The 12,611-nt window shown below is 41.5% G+C and overlaps 1 protein-coding gene across 1 annotated transcript in view; it reads right to left on the reverse strand.

The window, feature by feature from the left end:
• Nucleotides 1-12,611, reverse strand: part of LOC115372318 (striatin) — a 33,166-nt gene continuing 20,555 nt past the window's right edge. The window contains exons 6-17 of the mRNA XM_030070113.1: nucleotides 11,319-11,454; nucleotides 11,055-11,220; nucleotides 8,310-8,420; nucleotides 6,637-6,780; nucleotides 6,384-6,520; nucleotides 5,537-5,712; nucleotides 4,231-4,278; nucleotides 4,002-4,123; nucleotides 3,724-3,891; nucleotides 3,464-3,604; nucleotides 2,449-2,637; nucleotides 1-1,644 (exon numbers count right to left, since the gene is read on the reverse strand). Of these exons, the coding sequence (XP_029925973.1) occupies nucleotides 1,475-1,644; nucleotides 2,449-2,637; nucleotides 3,464-3,604; nucleotides 3,724-3,891; nucleotides 4,002-4,123; nucleotides 4,231-4,278; nucleotides 5,537-5,712; nucleotides 6,384-6,520; nucleotides 6,637-6,780; nucleotides 8,310-8,420; nucleotides 11,055-11,220; nucleotides 11,319-11,454 (1,708 nt within the window). The 3' untranslated portion in view covers nucleotides 1-1,474. The remainder of the gene's footprint in view (nucleotides 1,645-2,448; nucleotides 2,638-3,463; nucleotides 3,605-3,723; nucleotides 3,892-4,001; nucleotides 4,124-4,230; nucleotides 4,279-5,536; nucleotides 5,713-6,383; nucleotides 6,521-6,636; nucleotides 6,781-8,309; nucleotides 8,421-11,054; nucleotides 11,221-11,318; nucleotides 11,455-12,611) is intronic.

The following is a 12,611-nucleotide window of genomic DNA, read 5'->3' on the forward strand; positions in this document are numbered from 1 at the left end:
AAGATTTTACAGCAGGTTTTATTTTCAACAGATTTTCATATACAAACCAGTGACTGAGAAAATGGCTCATTTGAAGCTGTGCTGTACATGTACATTATCTTGACTGATTTGCATCACTCAGGATAATTTCCTCCTCACAGAACTTACAGTATACTGTAGTCGCAGGTCTGGGTAGTCAGGACATTCCCTTCCTGTAGTTTTGGATGCATCACTCATATTATTTCAAATAGTCCTATAGTACGGCACTAACTTCTTGCTAAACATTGGACTACTGTAAATATCTGGACATGACACATCACACCATAGTCAGGCATGTCCACACAATAGGGGAAAGTTACATACAGTACAAGCCATTCATTTCAAACGAGAGCAAACTGGCCAAAATCAATTGGTTATTCCTAAAATGGAGATCTATGACCAAGTTTGAAATTGTAATCATACAACCAAAATGGTTTACTTGGAGAGATACGTTTGTAATCTTACCTCTGAAGTGTACAATTACTTGAAAATCTAACAAACAGGCAATATATTTAATGGTCTGTATCACTCTGCCAGCTTTGCTTTGAAATGCATAAAACTGATTCCCCAACCACACTTATCAAAAAGGAGCACTCAAACTCACGCTGCACAATAAGTTTTTAAGACTGAATATATATTTTGTTTATTATAAGCATTTGTAATTTTACATCCAATGTTTTCTTAAAATGGACAACATTGTGACAACCAGCTCCATTTCTCCATTGTCCCTTCCCCTCCCTTCCCATTACCCGAAACAAGCTAGGTAAAATAACATTTTCAAGACCTTTTTAAAGCAAAGGCACATTTGTCAACAAGTGTTATTTTAAAAAGGAAAAGCAAAGGCAGGCCGGCAAGCAGAGTCGGTCTAGGAAGCAAAAAGTGAGAGGCTTCCATGACAGCTCCAGCGAGCCTTCAGTACCCCACATTTCTGGAACAACACAACACAAAACCTGACTTGGAGGAAGGGCCCTGACCGCACTCGTCTGAGCGGAAAGGTCGAGGGCCCGAGGGATTTGGGGTGAGCGTGAAGTCACTGGGGCAGAAGACCGGCTTGACACCTCATTTCTCCAGTCCACACTCAACACTTGCACTGCCCTCCTAGCTACAGAGGGCAAGCTTTAGTTTGTCTATGTAGGTGCTGGGGGGCCCTGTGGTCGGTCACACCCAGGCCTGCCTGGATGGGGGATGGGGACTAGGAGCCCTGCGCCCATAGCAGTTCTCCTCCTAACTGGCCTCCCAGCCAACCGTGGCCCTTTCTACGAAGAGTCAGGGCCTGTTTGAGGCGAGTAGCTACATAGTCTGCCAGTCCAACAGGAAACCAGTGGCCAGAGAGGGCTATGTGAGGTGGGATTGGACCCATGCCTGAAGGTCCCTCCCCTCCTGTGTCTCTATTGGTCCCTGATCTTGGGAGGCTGCGTCAGAGAGCGGGGCTGCAGGGCGAGAAGGCAGCTCCACGTCATACAAACACCTTGGCGAGAGCGTCTGCCCCAGCACTGGCAATGTAGCATTTTGACGGATGAAACGCCACGTCGTGGATCGACTCCTCAAACTTCTTTCTGTGAGCTGTGAACTCCTGGATGCAGGTTTTGCTTTCCAGGTTCCACAGACGGATTGAACAGTCATGACCTGTAGAGGGGCAGAAGAGTTAGAGGTTAATGGGGTAAAGGGGGAGCACCAACTTAAGCAATAAAGTTATTCTGACGACTTGGCTTAGTGCAATCAGTGACTCTGGACATAACTTTCACTCTTTAAGTCTGGTATGAACACTCCTCTGTTTAATACAGTATGGCACAGTATGCAGTAATGTATATAATGAGCTGCCTGCGACAGCTTCACTGACAACATGAGCTTTGAGATGAGGGTTTATATGTATGTGCAAACATTTATTTCCAAATAAAAATATAATGTAGTTATAAAGCACATAATATGTAAGTGTATCCACAAGTTGGTATACCGCCGCAGACTAAGATGTGGCGCACACACACAGTGGCATTACCCTTTAACAACAGGCTAGAAAGTGATAAGTTTGTCATCTCTTTCACAGACCTGCTGCAACACTAAATAATTTATGGCTCCTGTAAAACCACTGACGTGCATCTCCACTAATTACATTTTTGAGGAATGAAGAAAATAATGCTCTCTCACTCCTCTCAATCTGGCACACCTAAGATTGAAATTATTTTTATGGAAATTAAACAGGTTTCAAAGCCCAAATCATCAGAGACAAGGAAAAAAAAAAACAGAACACAACACATTTAAGAAATTTCAGTTACAAAAGCAGCAATATGTCAAACTAATCCTTGCACCACATACACACACTTGGGCATGGATTTGCACACATCTGAGTGTAATTCCTCTGAGGCAGAAGATTTGTCAACACCCTGCTGGATGAGAAGAGATACTCATGTTAGACACAGCAATGATACTCACTGCCCGACATCAGGTAAAGCCCATTCGGGTCCACAGCTAAACTTGTGACAGCGTCCAGGTGGGCGACCATGGAGTGGATCAGCTTCCCTGTGTTGTTGTCAAAGAACTTGATGTGTCTGTCCTCCTGTGCGGTGATGGTGATGGGAAGGGTGGGGTGGCTGAGGACCTTATTGATCTGACACGAAGTGCCTGGTTAAAACAGACAAACACATTAAACTACTGCATTCAGTAAAAGTGGAAATTTAGATTAAATCAACTTAAATCAATCCGAATTTTCTGTTGTTTTAAGGCAAAGAAGCAGCTTGCCTTAAACCAGAAACACAGATGCAGCCTTAATTGATGGCTCTTTCTGTGCATGGTCAAAGCACACCTATATAATGCAGTTTATGATACATGCTATGCATAAAAGCTGTTATTTACATTAGGACAGACCACTAAATCAAAAAGTATTAGCCTTTTCTTAGAAAAACAGATCCACCCAGTCAGTGCTAATGACCTCCAACATGATGGATATGATGCAGTTTGTTTGTTCGTGAAGTGAGTATGTAATTTATTACTACTACAGTGGTTGTCAGTGGGAAACTTAACCCAAATTTACTGTAATTTAAAATATTTACTGGATTGCATACATCTCCTTCTTAGCCTGGATTTCAGTGGAGGTTAAGTGTTCTGCGGTCTAACTGTTCAAATTTTTTAGAGGTTCTTCAAAACTGTTCAAATGTTGTTAAAAACTTTCTTCACACTTAATTTGATATTTGGGACACTTCCATTTCAGCAAGAGCAATAAATGAGGGTATTCAGAGTTGAGTGTGCAGTTACGCTTTACTTTCTATGGACTGAATTTCCTCCTTAATCTGCACCTCCTCTGGGGAATATGCTCATTTCTATCCTTTCATGGCAGAGAACATCACCTAGTAATGAACTGACAAGTTATTTAATTGTTAACATCCATCACACAGCACATCAGGCTCAACCCAGTCCAATCCACGCACTTGACCCATGATGCCCGGCCTACCTGGCTCCAAAGCAGACTCCAGGTTGAGAACCAGCTGACGGGTCTCCATGTTGAAGAGGCCGATCTGCCCACTGGTGAACGAGGTGACCATGTGGGCCGGTTCACTGCACACCAGGTCCACTGAGGAGGGAACGCCCAGCTCTGGTGCGGAAAAACACACAGAGAACGTAAAACTCCAGTAAAACAAACAATTACAACAACAACAACAAAAAAAAAAAACATACCACAAGAGGAAAGTCAGCAGGCATATCTATCGGTACCTTTGTTCTCATTGAATACAGCGAGGGCGGGGGAGATGGTGTTAGCGTCCCACAGTCTCACAGTGCCATCTGCCGAGCAGGAGAGGAGGCGCTGGTGGGCGCTGCTGTACACCAAACCCCACACCGAGTCAGTGTGTCCACACAACGCCCCGCGCAGCACCGACGGCTCTGTCAAAGAAAACATGAAACAGGAAGGGTCAGCTCTCCTGGCTCGATTTGAATACTGTCACATCTGTAGAGTTTTGTATGGTGGAGGAAGATGGTAGACGATGTTCTACCGTAGGAGTCATATGGGTCGATGTTGGGGTTGGGAGTGTTCCAGCTTTGGATGGTCCCGTCGACCCCTCCGCTGAAACACTGCTCCCCTGTGCTGCTCATGACCACGCTCAGCACAGCCCCCCTGTGGCGTAAACACCATCATGTTATTAGTGCTGATTAACAAGATTTATTGTCTGTTGAATCAACACTGAAATAGAAACACTGTTTATTCACAAGAAAGGTATTTACCTGTGAGCCCTGAAGGTGTAGATGGGCTCCACATCTAAAGAAGCACTCCTGTGAAGAAAGAGAGCACTCTTCAATTTCACATAGAGCTACATGGTACTGTGGGTCAGTGCTTATGATTCAGTTTAAATTTCACAACAAGAAAAATTCTAGCCATAAATGCTGTTAAATGATAAACTATTTACTTCTTTACCAACAATCTAGTGACAGGAAAACCTTTTTTTGTTTGTTTCACTACTTGCACCATTCCAATACAACAGGAACAGTGCTCACATATCTTCAGAGAGATCAAGTTATTGCTGGTGTTTAAGAGCAACTATTTTATTATTATTGACACTTCAATTGATGGTTCATTTCTCATATATAGATTATAATACCTTCTTTTCACCCCAAAAAACAAAAACTGTAAAATCAATATCTGAAACTGACTGAAATTCTACCAATTCAAAATAAGAAAATAAGAAAAAATTATCAACTATTCAAAAAAATTGTGCTTTTGAAAAACTTTTTACTCTGATTTCACTGCAGTCTCTAAAACTGAACAAACATCCCTCAGCTGTGTGTGTGAGTGGCTGCTGGGTTGTGACATGACAGTGAGGCAGGGGAGGCAGAGTGTATTCAGTTCACTTCTCGGCCACATGGGGGCAGACACCTTGTAAATGGAGTGTAAAGCACCAGGCTACAGCCACCAAGAGGACAAGCTACACTCCTTAATGTTATCTCCTCTTTCTAATGCTGTCATGGTTTCTTTGTTGCTTCACCTACAAGGAAACTGTGACTGTGCTGAGGAGAGCTGGAAACTCTGCTCCCTGACTGTTACTGTCTGCCAGGTAGTAACAATTCAATAGTGAATTGTATTTTTATTATTATTATTATTTTTTTTTTTTTTGGTTAAAGAATCGTGAAATAAATAAGACTCAGTAATAGAAATCAATGAGGCAAAAGTGTTTTGGGGTTTCTGTTCCCAACCTTAGTGATCACACAGCTGGAAAGGGATGTTTCATGAAAGTCAATACCAACATTTTTGCAACAACATGAAAGCTAGCGTTTTTAATATCAACATAATTTGATCCCTCACTCTTTAACTCTGTGTTCCTATTCTAATGTAGCCTTAGCCTTGTACCGTTGTATTTACTTTAAAGTATTTTGTTGCCCTGCTGTGTTGTGTGCTTGAAGGCTACAGGCCAAAGTTGCACTTGTAACAGAGTGTTCAAATGTAGCCTACATGTTAAATCACTTGAAACAGTTTCTGTGTGACATCAATAATCCAGAGGTGTTACAGAGGTATGACAAATGAAGACATCCTTACTTTTTGACAGGAGCAGTCTTCTGAAGGTTCCACATCTTGAGTGTGTGATCCTCTGAAGCCGTGACCAGGACGGGCTCCACAGGGTGGAAGGCCAGACCCCGGATCCCGTCAAAATGGCTCCGCAGAGTGAACTTGGGGTTCCACGTCTTTCTCAGGGCATCCTTATTGTTACCAATCTGAGGATGAGGACACGAGTCAGCAGCTTGACTACATTTACAACTATTTCAGCCAAAATTACGACTACTACAATTAGTAGTTACAAACAAAATTACACTTGCAGCAGCCTTGTGACAGGTCAGTTAAATTCAAAATTAGATTGTACCTGGAGTAGTTTGGCTTTTCTTTATTTTCATTTTTTTTCCATTGTTTTGACAAAAATGACAAAGTATACTAAACTACTGTCAACAATGCCTACTACTGCCTTTGATCACGTACCCTTTCATAAATGTCCTGCCTGCCTAATCAGTGCTATTTTTTGCAGCTGTCTGGTGCTGCGTTATATGAAAGATTTTTTTTAATATTTCAAACTACTTTTTCTAAGTAACAATAGTTAGCAAAACTATACTTTGCTTCAGGGTAGCTCTACTGTAGATCAGTTTCTCCTAATATGAAATAAATGTTGTTGATTAATGACTGTTTCAGACACAAATTAACAATTTGTCTGGTGATGTGACGAGGCATATGCTGTTGAATTGAAGTAGGTGGAAAGGATATGTCACTCAAAGCAGCAGTCTACCAAAAAAAAAAAAAGAAAAAAAAGAAAAAGAAAAAGGTGAACAGAAATAGCTTCTCTCAAGAGAGATGGTCCCATGAGTCTTCAAATCCATTCCACTCCTGTGCTACTCACGTCATACGCCAGACTGTCAGCCTCGTTGGCCACAGTGAGGCCAGCCAGCTCCCCAAGGCCCAGCTCACTCTCCAAGGCCTCGTCAGCGACCATAATGAACGACTTCCCTGAGGTGGGTGGGAAGGTTAGCGCCTCAACTAAGGAGAAAAACAGCACAATTATTTATTCGACTTGAATTCCTGCCCGAAAAGAGACATATTGTCAGGATGTAAAGTCAAATTTCTGTTGTAAGGGTTGATCCGCCCTCAAGCACCTTCATCTGTCCGGTTCCCATCGTGCTCGTTGAGCCGGGCCACGTTGGGACGGGCCTGCGGTGTGGAGGGAGGCTGCAAGTGGGACATGTCCTCAGCATCTCTCAGGTTAGCCAGCATGTCCTGCAGCTTGGACCTGTTGGGCCCTGTACAAGTTAGGTAAACAGTGTTACCACACAGACATGCGGCAATGGAGGAAAAAAAAAAAAAAAAAAAAAATAATATATATATATATATATATAGAATGGCAGCCAAAAAATAAAATGTTTTGTAAAGAAAAAAAATACTGTCAAAATACTGTGAAAGAAAGCATACAGAGTGAATAAGGACAAAAAGAAGCATTAAAAGGGAAGAAAAGGAGATGAATAAATTATAAGCTGTAGAGAAGAAAATGAAAGTAAGAGCAGTGCAGAGTCCTTGTTAGATGAACTGAAAAGGTAAAAAAAAAAAAAAAGTTTTTTTAAAACGGGGAGAATGTGGAGGCAGATTTGACTTTAAGAGTGCAGGCAGGGTGGATTTCCTTCAGATCTCTGACCATGAAGGATTAATTAATATGCCGGTTATGAATGCTTTATCCAAAGCACCTTAAAGTACCATGAGTGCAAACATTGCAGCACAGGTGGCCCAGATAATAAAAACCTCAAACGTGATGTCAGTGCTATACAGGAGTTGATCCTGAACCACATCTCAAAAAAAAAAAAAAAAAAGAAAAAAAAAGAAAAGAAAATTCCTCACACATCCTAACATGATCTCCCTTCACACACCCACAAAAGTGACAAGCCGACCGACAGCATGAAGAATGAAAACAGAACTGTGCTGAAAACAGAGAAGGAAAAAGCAAAGTGAGGAAAATGATGATGGACATAAATTGAATAAAGAAGAAAGCGTGAGGAACTATTACTGTAGGTGAGAACCGTGGGCTGTTGATCTTATGATTAAGTTGCAGTAAAAACCAGCAGCAGAGCAGCACAGCTTTGGCCTTGAAACTGTGAAATCTAAGGGCTCTCAGCCTTTGAATGAGGCTAGTCTGAAGAGGGCTATTATTTTGAGTGTAACAGCATTCAGTCGAGTCACTTCACTGAGTCATCGAAAAAGCTTTTATTGGAGTCAACCTACAACAGCAAAATAAATTATTACTTTAGTATGAGCATGGCTGACAAATGAGGATTATGACGATGATGGTGATAATTATTGTTATGATGATTGGAGAACATAATGTAGGAAAAAGATGACTCTTGAAACTAGTGTTGTGGAGACTGACACTCATATTCATATCTGATATTTGAGTGTGTGTGGACAGAATGGTGTGGTAAATGAGATTTTGACATTGAAATAAAAATATTTAAATGGGGGACAAAAGCATGCAACACAGAGACATTCAGCATTACATTTTGTATGGGACAGAGAATGGTGGTGACAGACTTTGTTTGCACAGTGCAACACCTACTACAAACACACAAACATCACACATTCACTGACAGACAGAGGCACAAGACAGAGCTGAGGACAGAGCTGTGCTAAGTGGAAGGCATAAGAGGGAGCAGCTAGAGAAGGAGATGAGAAAAAAGAGTGAAGATGTTTGCTCTTGATTTGAAGCTTTCTGGCCGAACTCGGGTTCAGAAAAGTCAGGCTCTACAGAGAGGAGAGGGGGGCAGCAACGCCCGATAGGACTTACTCTTCACCCCCTTTTTCCCCTTGCGCTCCTTTCTGTACTGCTCCTTGAGTTTGGTTATCAGGCCTTGGTCGACATCCCAGGCCTCAGAAATGGGACCCTGCTCGTCCTTCTCTACACAGGGGGACAAAACCAGACCGAGAGGCTGTTGAGGCGCTGCCCTGGTCGAGGCTCATGTGGCCAGGCAGGGTGGGTAAATGTGTAGAGACCTCTCTCAGGCTCCTACTCTCCTGGAGGTTTATACGCTCATCTAGCATTTTCCCCTGCATTGCTGAAGCTTGCCGGCCTGACTCAACAGTCCAGCCCAGCAGTTCAAGAAGAGCTGAGAGGAAGGTAGAAAGCCTCAAGGAGAGTGATGGGGCCTTAAAGGTATTAGCATCTTGTCTTTTAAAAGGAAATCACTACAACCATAGTGAGATCTGAATTCTAAAGTTCATTCTAACCAAAATGGGCACAGAATTGACTTAAAGAGACACTGAATGTGGCAGCCGAGTCTGCTCTCGCAGCCATCTCTTATCTTTTTCACCTTTCATTTGTACGGAAGAGGTAAGATTGGTGAGAGGGAATCTGATGCCAGATGGGGAGTTCTTTCATTTGGAACATTATGATTCTCAGTCATGAGAAATTAAAGGATTAAATCTTCTTAAAAATCAGAGGCCCTGTTCAGGCTTGGTTCTAACATCATCCATCTTAGGTGATCCAATCATAAGGGCAGAGCCGAGAGAGATCACTGTTCACATCTAGCATTACCATGCATCTCAAATGTATCTCCAGTGACCATTTGTAATTGAAAAACCTGCAACTGGACTTGGGATCGAGCTCGGATTTACCAGAATGACTTCATTTCCGGTCTTTGAATTTTCTGTACTTCTCATCACTTCTTTATTCTATGTTTTCATCTATAGTCCAAATATTCCCCACCCACCCAACTCCTTTTCTCTGGTCTATTCACAAAGACGCGCCAATCCACTTTAAATGGCTACATGTGTCCCTAACCACCTCAGAGGATGGTTTGAGTGATCGATCACAAGATGCACTGAGCCACCTTCACATCCATACTTGGCGCTGTCCACTCGTGATCTGATCACTCAAAACGTTTTTTTAAAATGTGTGAACAGGGTTAATATGTTGTATATGAATATCCAAATGTCCAAATGTAATAGAACACCTCAACATAACATAAAGACCTGTTTTTCAGGCTATACTTTTAGGATCTATAGGACTCGTGTCTCAGACTGAAGGGGTATTGGGTTGATTTGACAACACATCAACACAGGAGTGGAACAGACATTGTGGTCGCAGGCTGGCTATGTGAACACACAGTGGAAGAAATCACAAACTATGGGTTAAACAGTGAAACTCCAAGTCTCATGATTTATGACCACAGCATGGTATGTGAATGATGGAAACGAGTATTCCATGAACAATCACCAAACTATGACAAGATGTCAACTTTGGACCAAAGACACTGGAAATCATTCGATTTTCACATAAATAAAAAAATAGCAATCTTCTCAGTGGTTCTAAAGTGCTTCTACAGAATTGGAGCGACACCTTTCTGTCACTTTGTAAGACAAAAGAAATCTGTGTTTTCACACCTTTGGCAGCTTTCCTGTTTGTGTACACTAAGTATGTTTTAGTCTTAACTGAAGAATAATTCTGGTATTTTTCAGCCTGGGTGCTATTTTTCCAACTTTTAGGGTCCAACTGACTGATAACGACAAAATATTTTGGTATTGGTCCAGTATTGACCTAGACCGCTTGAGCCAGCAGTCACGAAATGGGCTGCAATGTAATCACACAGGGCATTTGCTCCTGTCAAATTATGTCTACTAAAAATGTTTATTTTTGCCACTGACAGGTTCAGATTGTTATTTTAAGTAAGTGTCTGACAACATTATGGAGAACGAGAGGGTTTTCTTTACGTCTAATAACATTACCACCACTCTGTCAGCAGCAGGTGTCTCCACTCTAGGAACACCATTTTCTTTAGGTAAAAGTGCTTTGGTAGAGGATTTCTTCTCCTCTTTGGCTGGAAGTTTTAATGCCGATCAAAATGGTCAAGACCTAATGGTCTACGAGGCACAGTGCTGGGATCCATTTGTGGCACACCTAGCCACAACTTCCATGTGTCTCTATCAAACAAAGGTATTCTACGAAAGCTGCACCAAGTGTGGCATGTCATTTTGTTGCCACAATTTGGAAATGCACAAACACCAACCACTTTTGTTTTTTACTTTTAAATAAGACTAAGCTACACTTTCTGTAGCGTACTCCAGAACAACAAACCTTTCCCGGCTGGTGCTCTCCAGCCATCACTCACACTTCCACTGTCTTTCCGCAAGAACTGACCTCATGCAAGATTTCAGAGTAACATTCTTCGTTGAGCTAGATACATGCTTAGCTCTTTATGGATCCTTTCCATAATGTTCCATAATGTCATACACTTATACTAAAAACCTGAAACTGTCAGTGACAAAAACAAGCACTTTTATTGGACATAATTTGACGAGTGCAATTGCCCCGTGTGATTACACAACAATCCGTTTTTGCAGCTGCCAGCTGAAGCAATCTATCCCAATCCTGGACCAATTCCAAAAATTTTTATGCCTATCAGTCATTTGGGCCCCAAAAGGTGGAAAAACACAGCCCATGTTGAAAAATACCAAAATTGTCCTTCAACTGACTGGACCTATGTGGGCTCAACGGCCCCTTTCATGCCTCTGGTTCCTCAACTCCATGACTCACCCCAGTCTGTGCCGTCTCCTGGGCCTCGGGACTCCGGCGAGGTGTCCATGTCATCAGGGCTAGACAGGAAGTCAAAGCCCTTCAGTGCTTCCTCTGCGTCTGGATCTTCGCTGGTGTCCATATTGGCTGGTGACGATGATGACGAAGAGGGCTTCTTCCTCATGATCTAGGGGAAGACATGAAGAACCATGAAATTAAAGATATATGCCTCACCACATTCAGCTTTGCTCAAAGTGCAGGGAGTAAAAGCACAGGTTTACGTACCGTCCTGGATTCCATGATCGTCCTGTCCTTCCCCTCGCTATCCTCATCCTCATCTTCATCACTGAATTCAGCTGCTGCACTCTCAATGAATTTGAAGGCCTCCAATACAGCACTAGTGTCAGAGAGTTCTGTTTTCCTGTCAAAATAAAATGAAGCATGCAGGAAGATACAGGTGTAATTAAAACGTGCAACTGCTCATGTATCACACAGCAAAGTCGCTGCTTATTGAACAATGGTATTCTTGTACATGGACAATCAAGGGGAAAACCAGACTGTAACAAATATATGAAAAGAAAAGGTTGCAGGAATAAACAAAAAGCATTTTCACTCAGACATGATGAAAAATTAACTACAAATAACCTCAACCTATCCCTACTGAAGTCACATAGAGTGCATCTTCAGGATATTTGAAAACATTTTATGCATATCCATAACTATGTGTTCATGCCCCATTACATCTCATAAAAACAAATACAAAAAAAAAAAATGAAATTGGTAGTAAGTAAATAGTAAAAATCCCAAATATTTACTAGTCTTACCAGTGTTAACACTTGTTTGCTTTTCTGTTTCATATCATTATACAATTTATTCTATCTGTATTAATGTATTCAGTCAATGGTCACATATTTTTTCCAATTTATAATGAAATATAAACTAAATGACACAATGAAAAAAAGATAGATTAATCTATATTTAATTGTTAATTGCAGCTGTGGTACATAACCTCGCTCCTGCTGCTCAATATTTTTGAGTTCTTAAATGAACTTAAGGTAAACTCCTGGTGGGAGTTACTTGGCTTTTTTCAAAAATACAGAAGCTATGGGACTTTTTACCTGCTGTGTTTTTACACTAAAATTCAAGGTGGTTTCAACATTGATGCAAGAAAATTTTACAATACTGCACTGCAATTTTGCATGATTTTAGTCAAATTTCTTTGTGTGCTCTTTTAGTTTAACACACAGATCAAAGGGAAGTAGCTCATATCAAGCATTAGTTTTCCAGTTTTCTGCTCCAGTCTTTTGCCTCATCATTGTTGCTACTGAATCTTCCCCAGAGAGAGCCAAACACTTTGATTGAAAGGATTTGGATCAGTAGCTTTGAGGGAAAAAAATACTCCGCTTTCTGCAATTAGAATACAGTGTTACCCCAAGGTGCTGCAAACAGTCATTCATTCAGAAGGGATTAGCTGTCACAACACATGGCTGGAGCCGTCCTGGTGAACGTCTTGGCAAATACTGTCATTGTTCTTTGAAATAAATTTTAAATAGAGGTTGCAAAGTACAAGAGGTTCTG

Source organism: Myripristis murdjan, chromosome 15, assembly GCF_902150065.1.
Source record: "Myripristis murdjan chromosome 15, fMyrMur1.1, whole genome shotgun sequence".
In the NCBI taxonomy this organism is placed as follows: domain Eukaryota; kingdom Metazoa; phylum Chordata; class Actinopteri; order Holocentriformes; family Holocentridae; genus Myripristis; species Myripristis murdjan.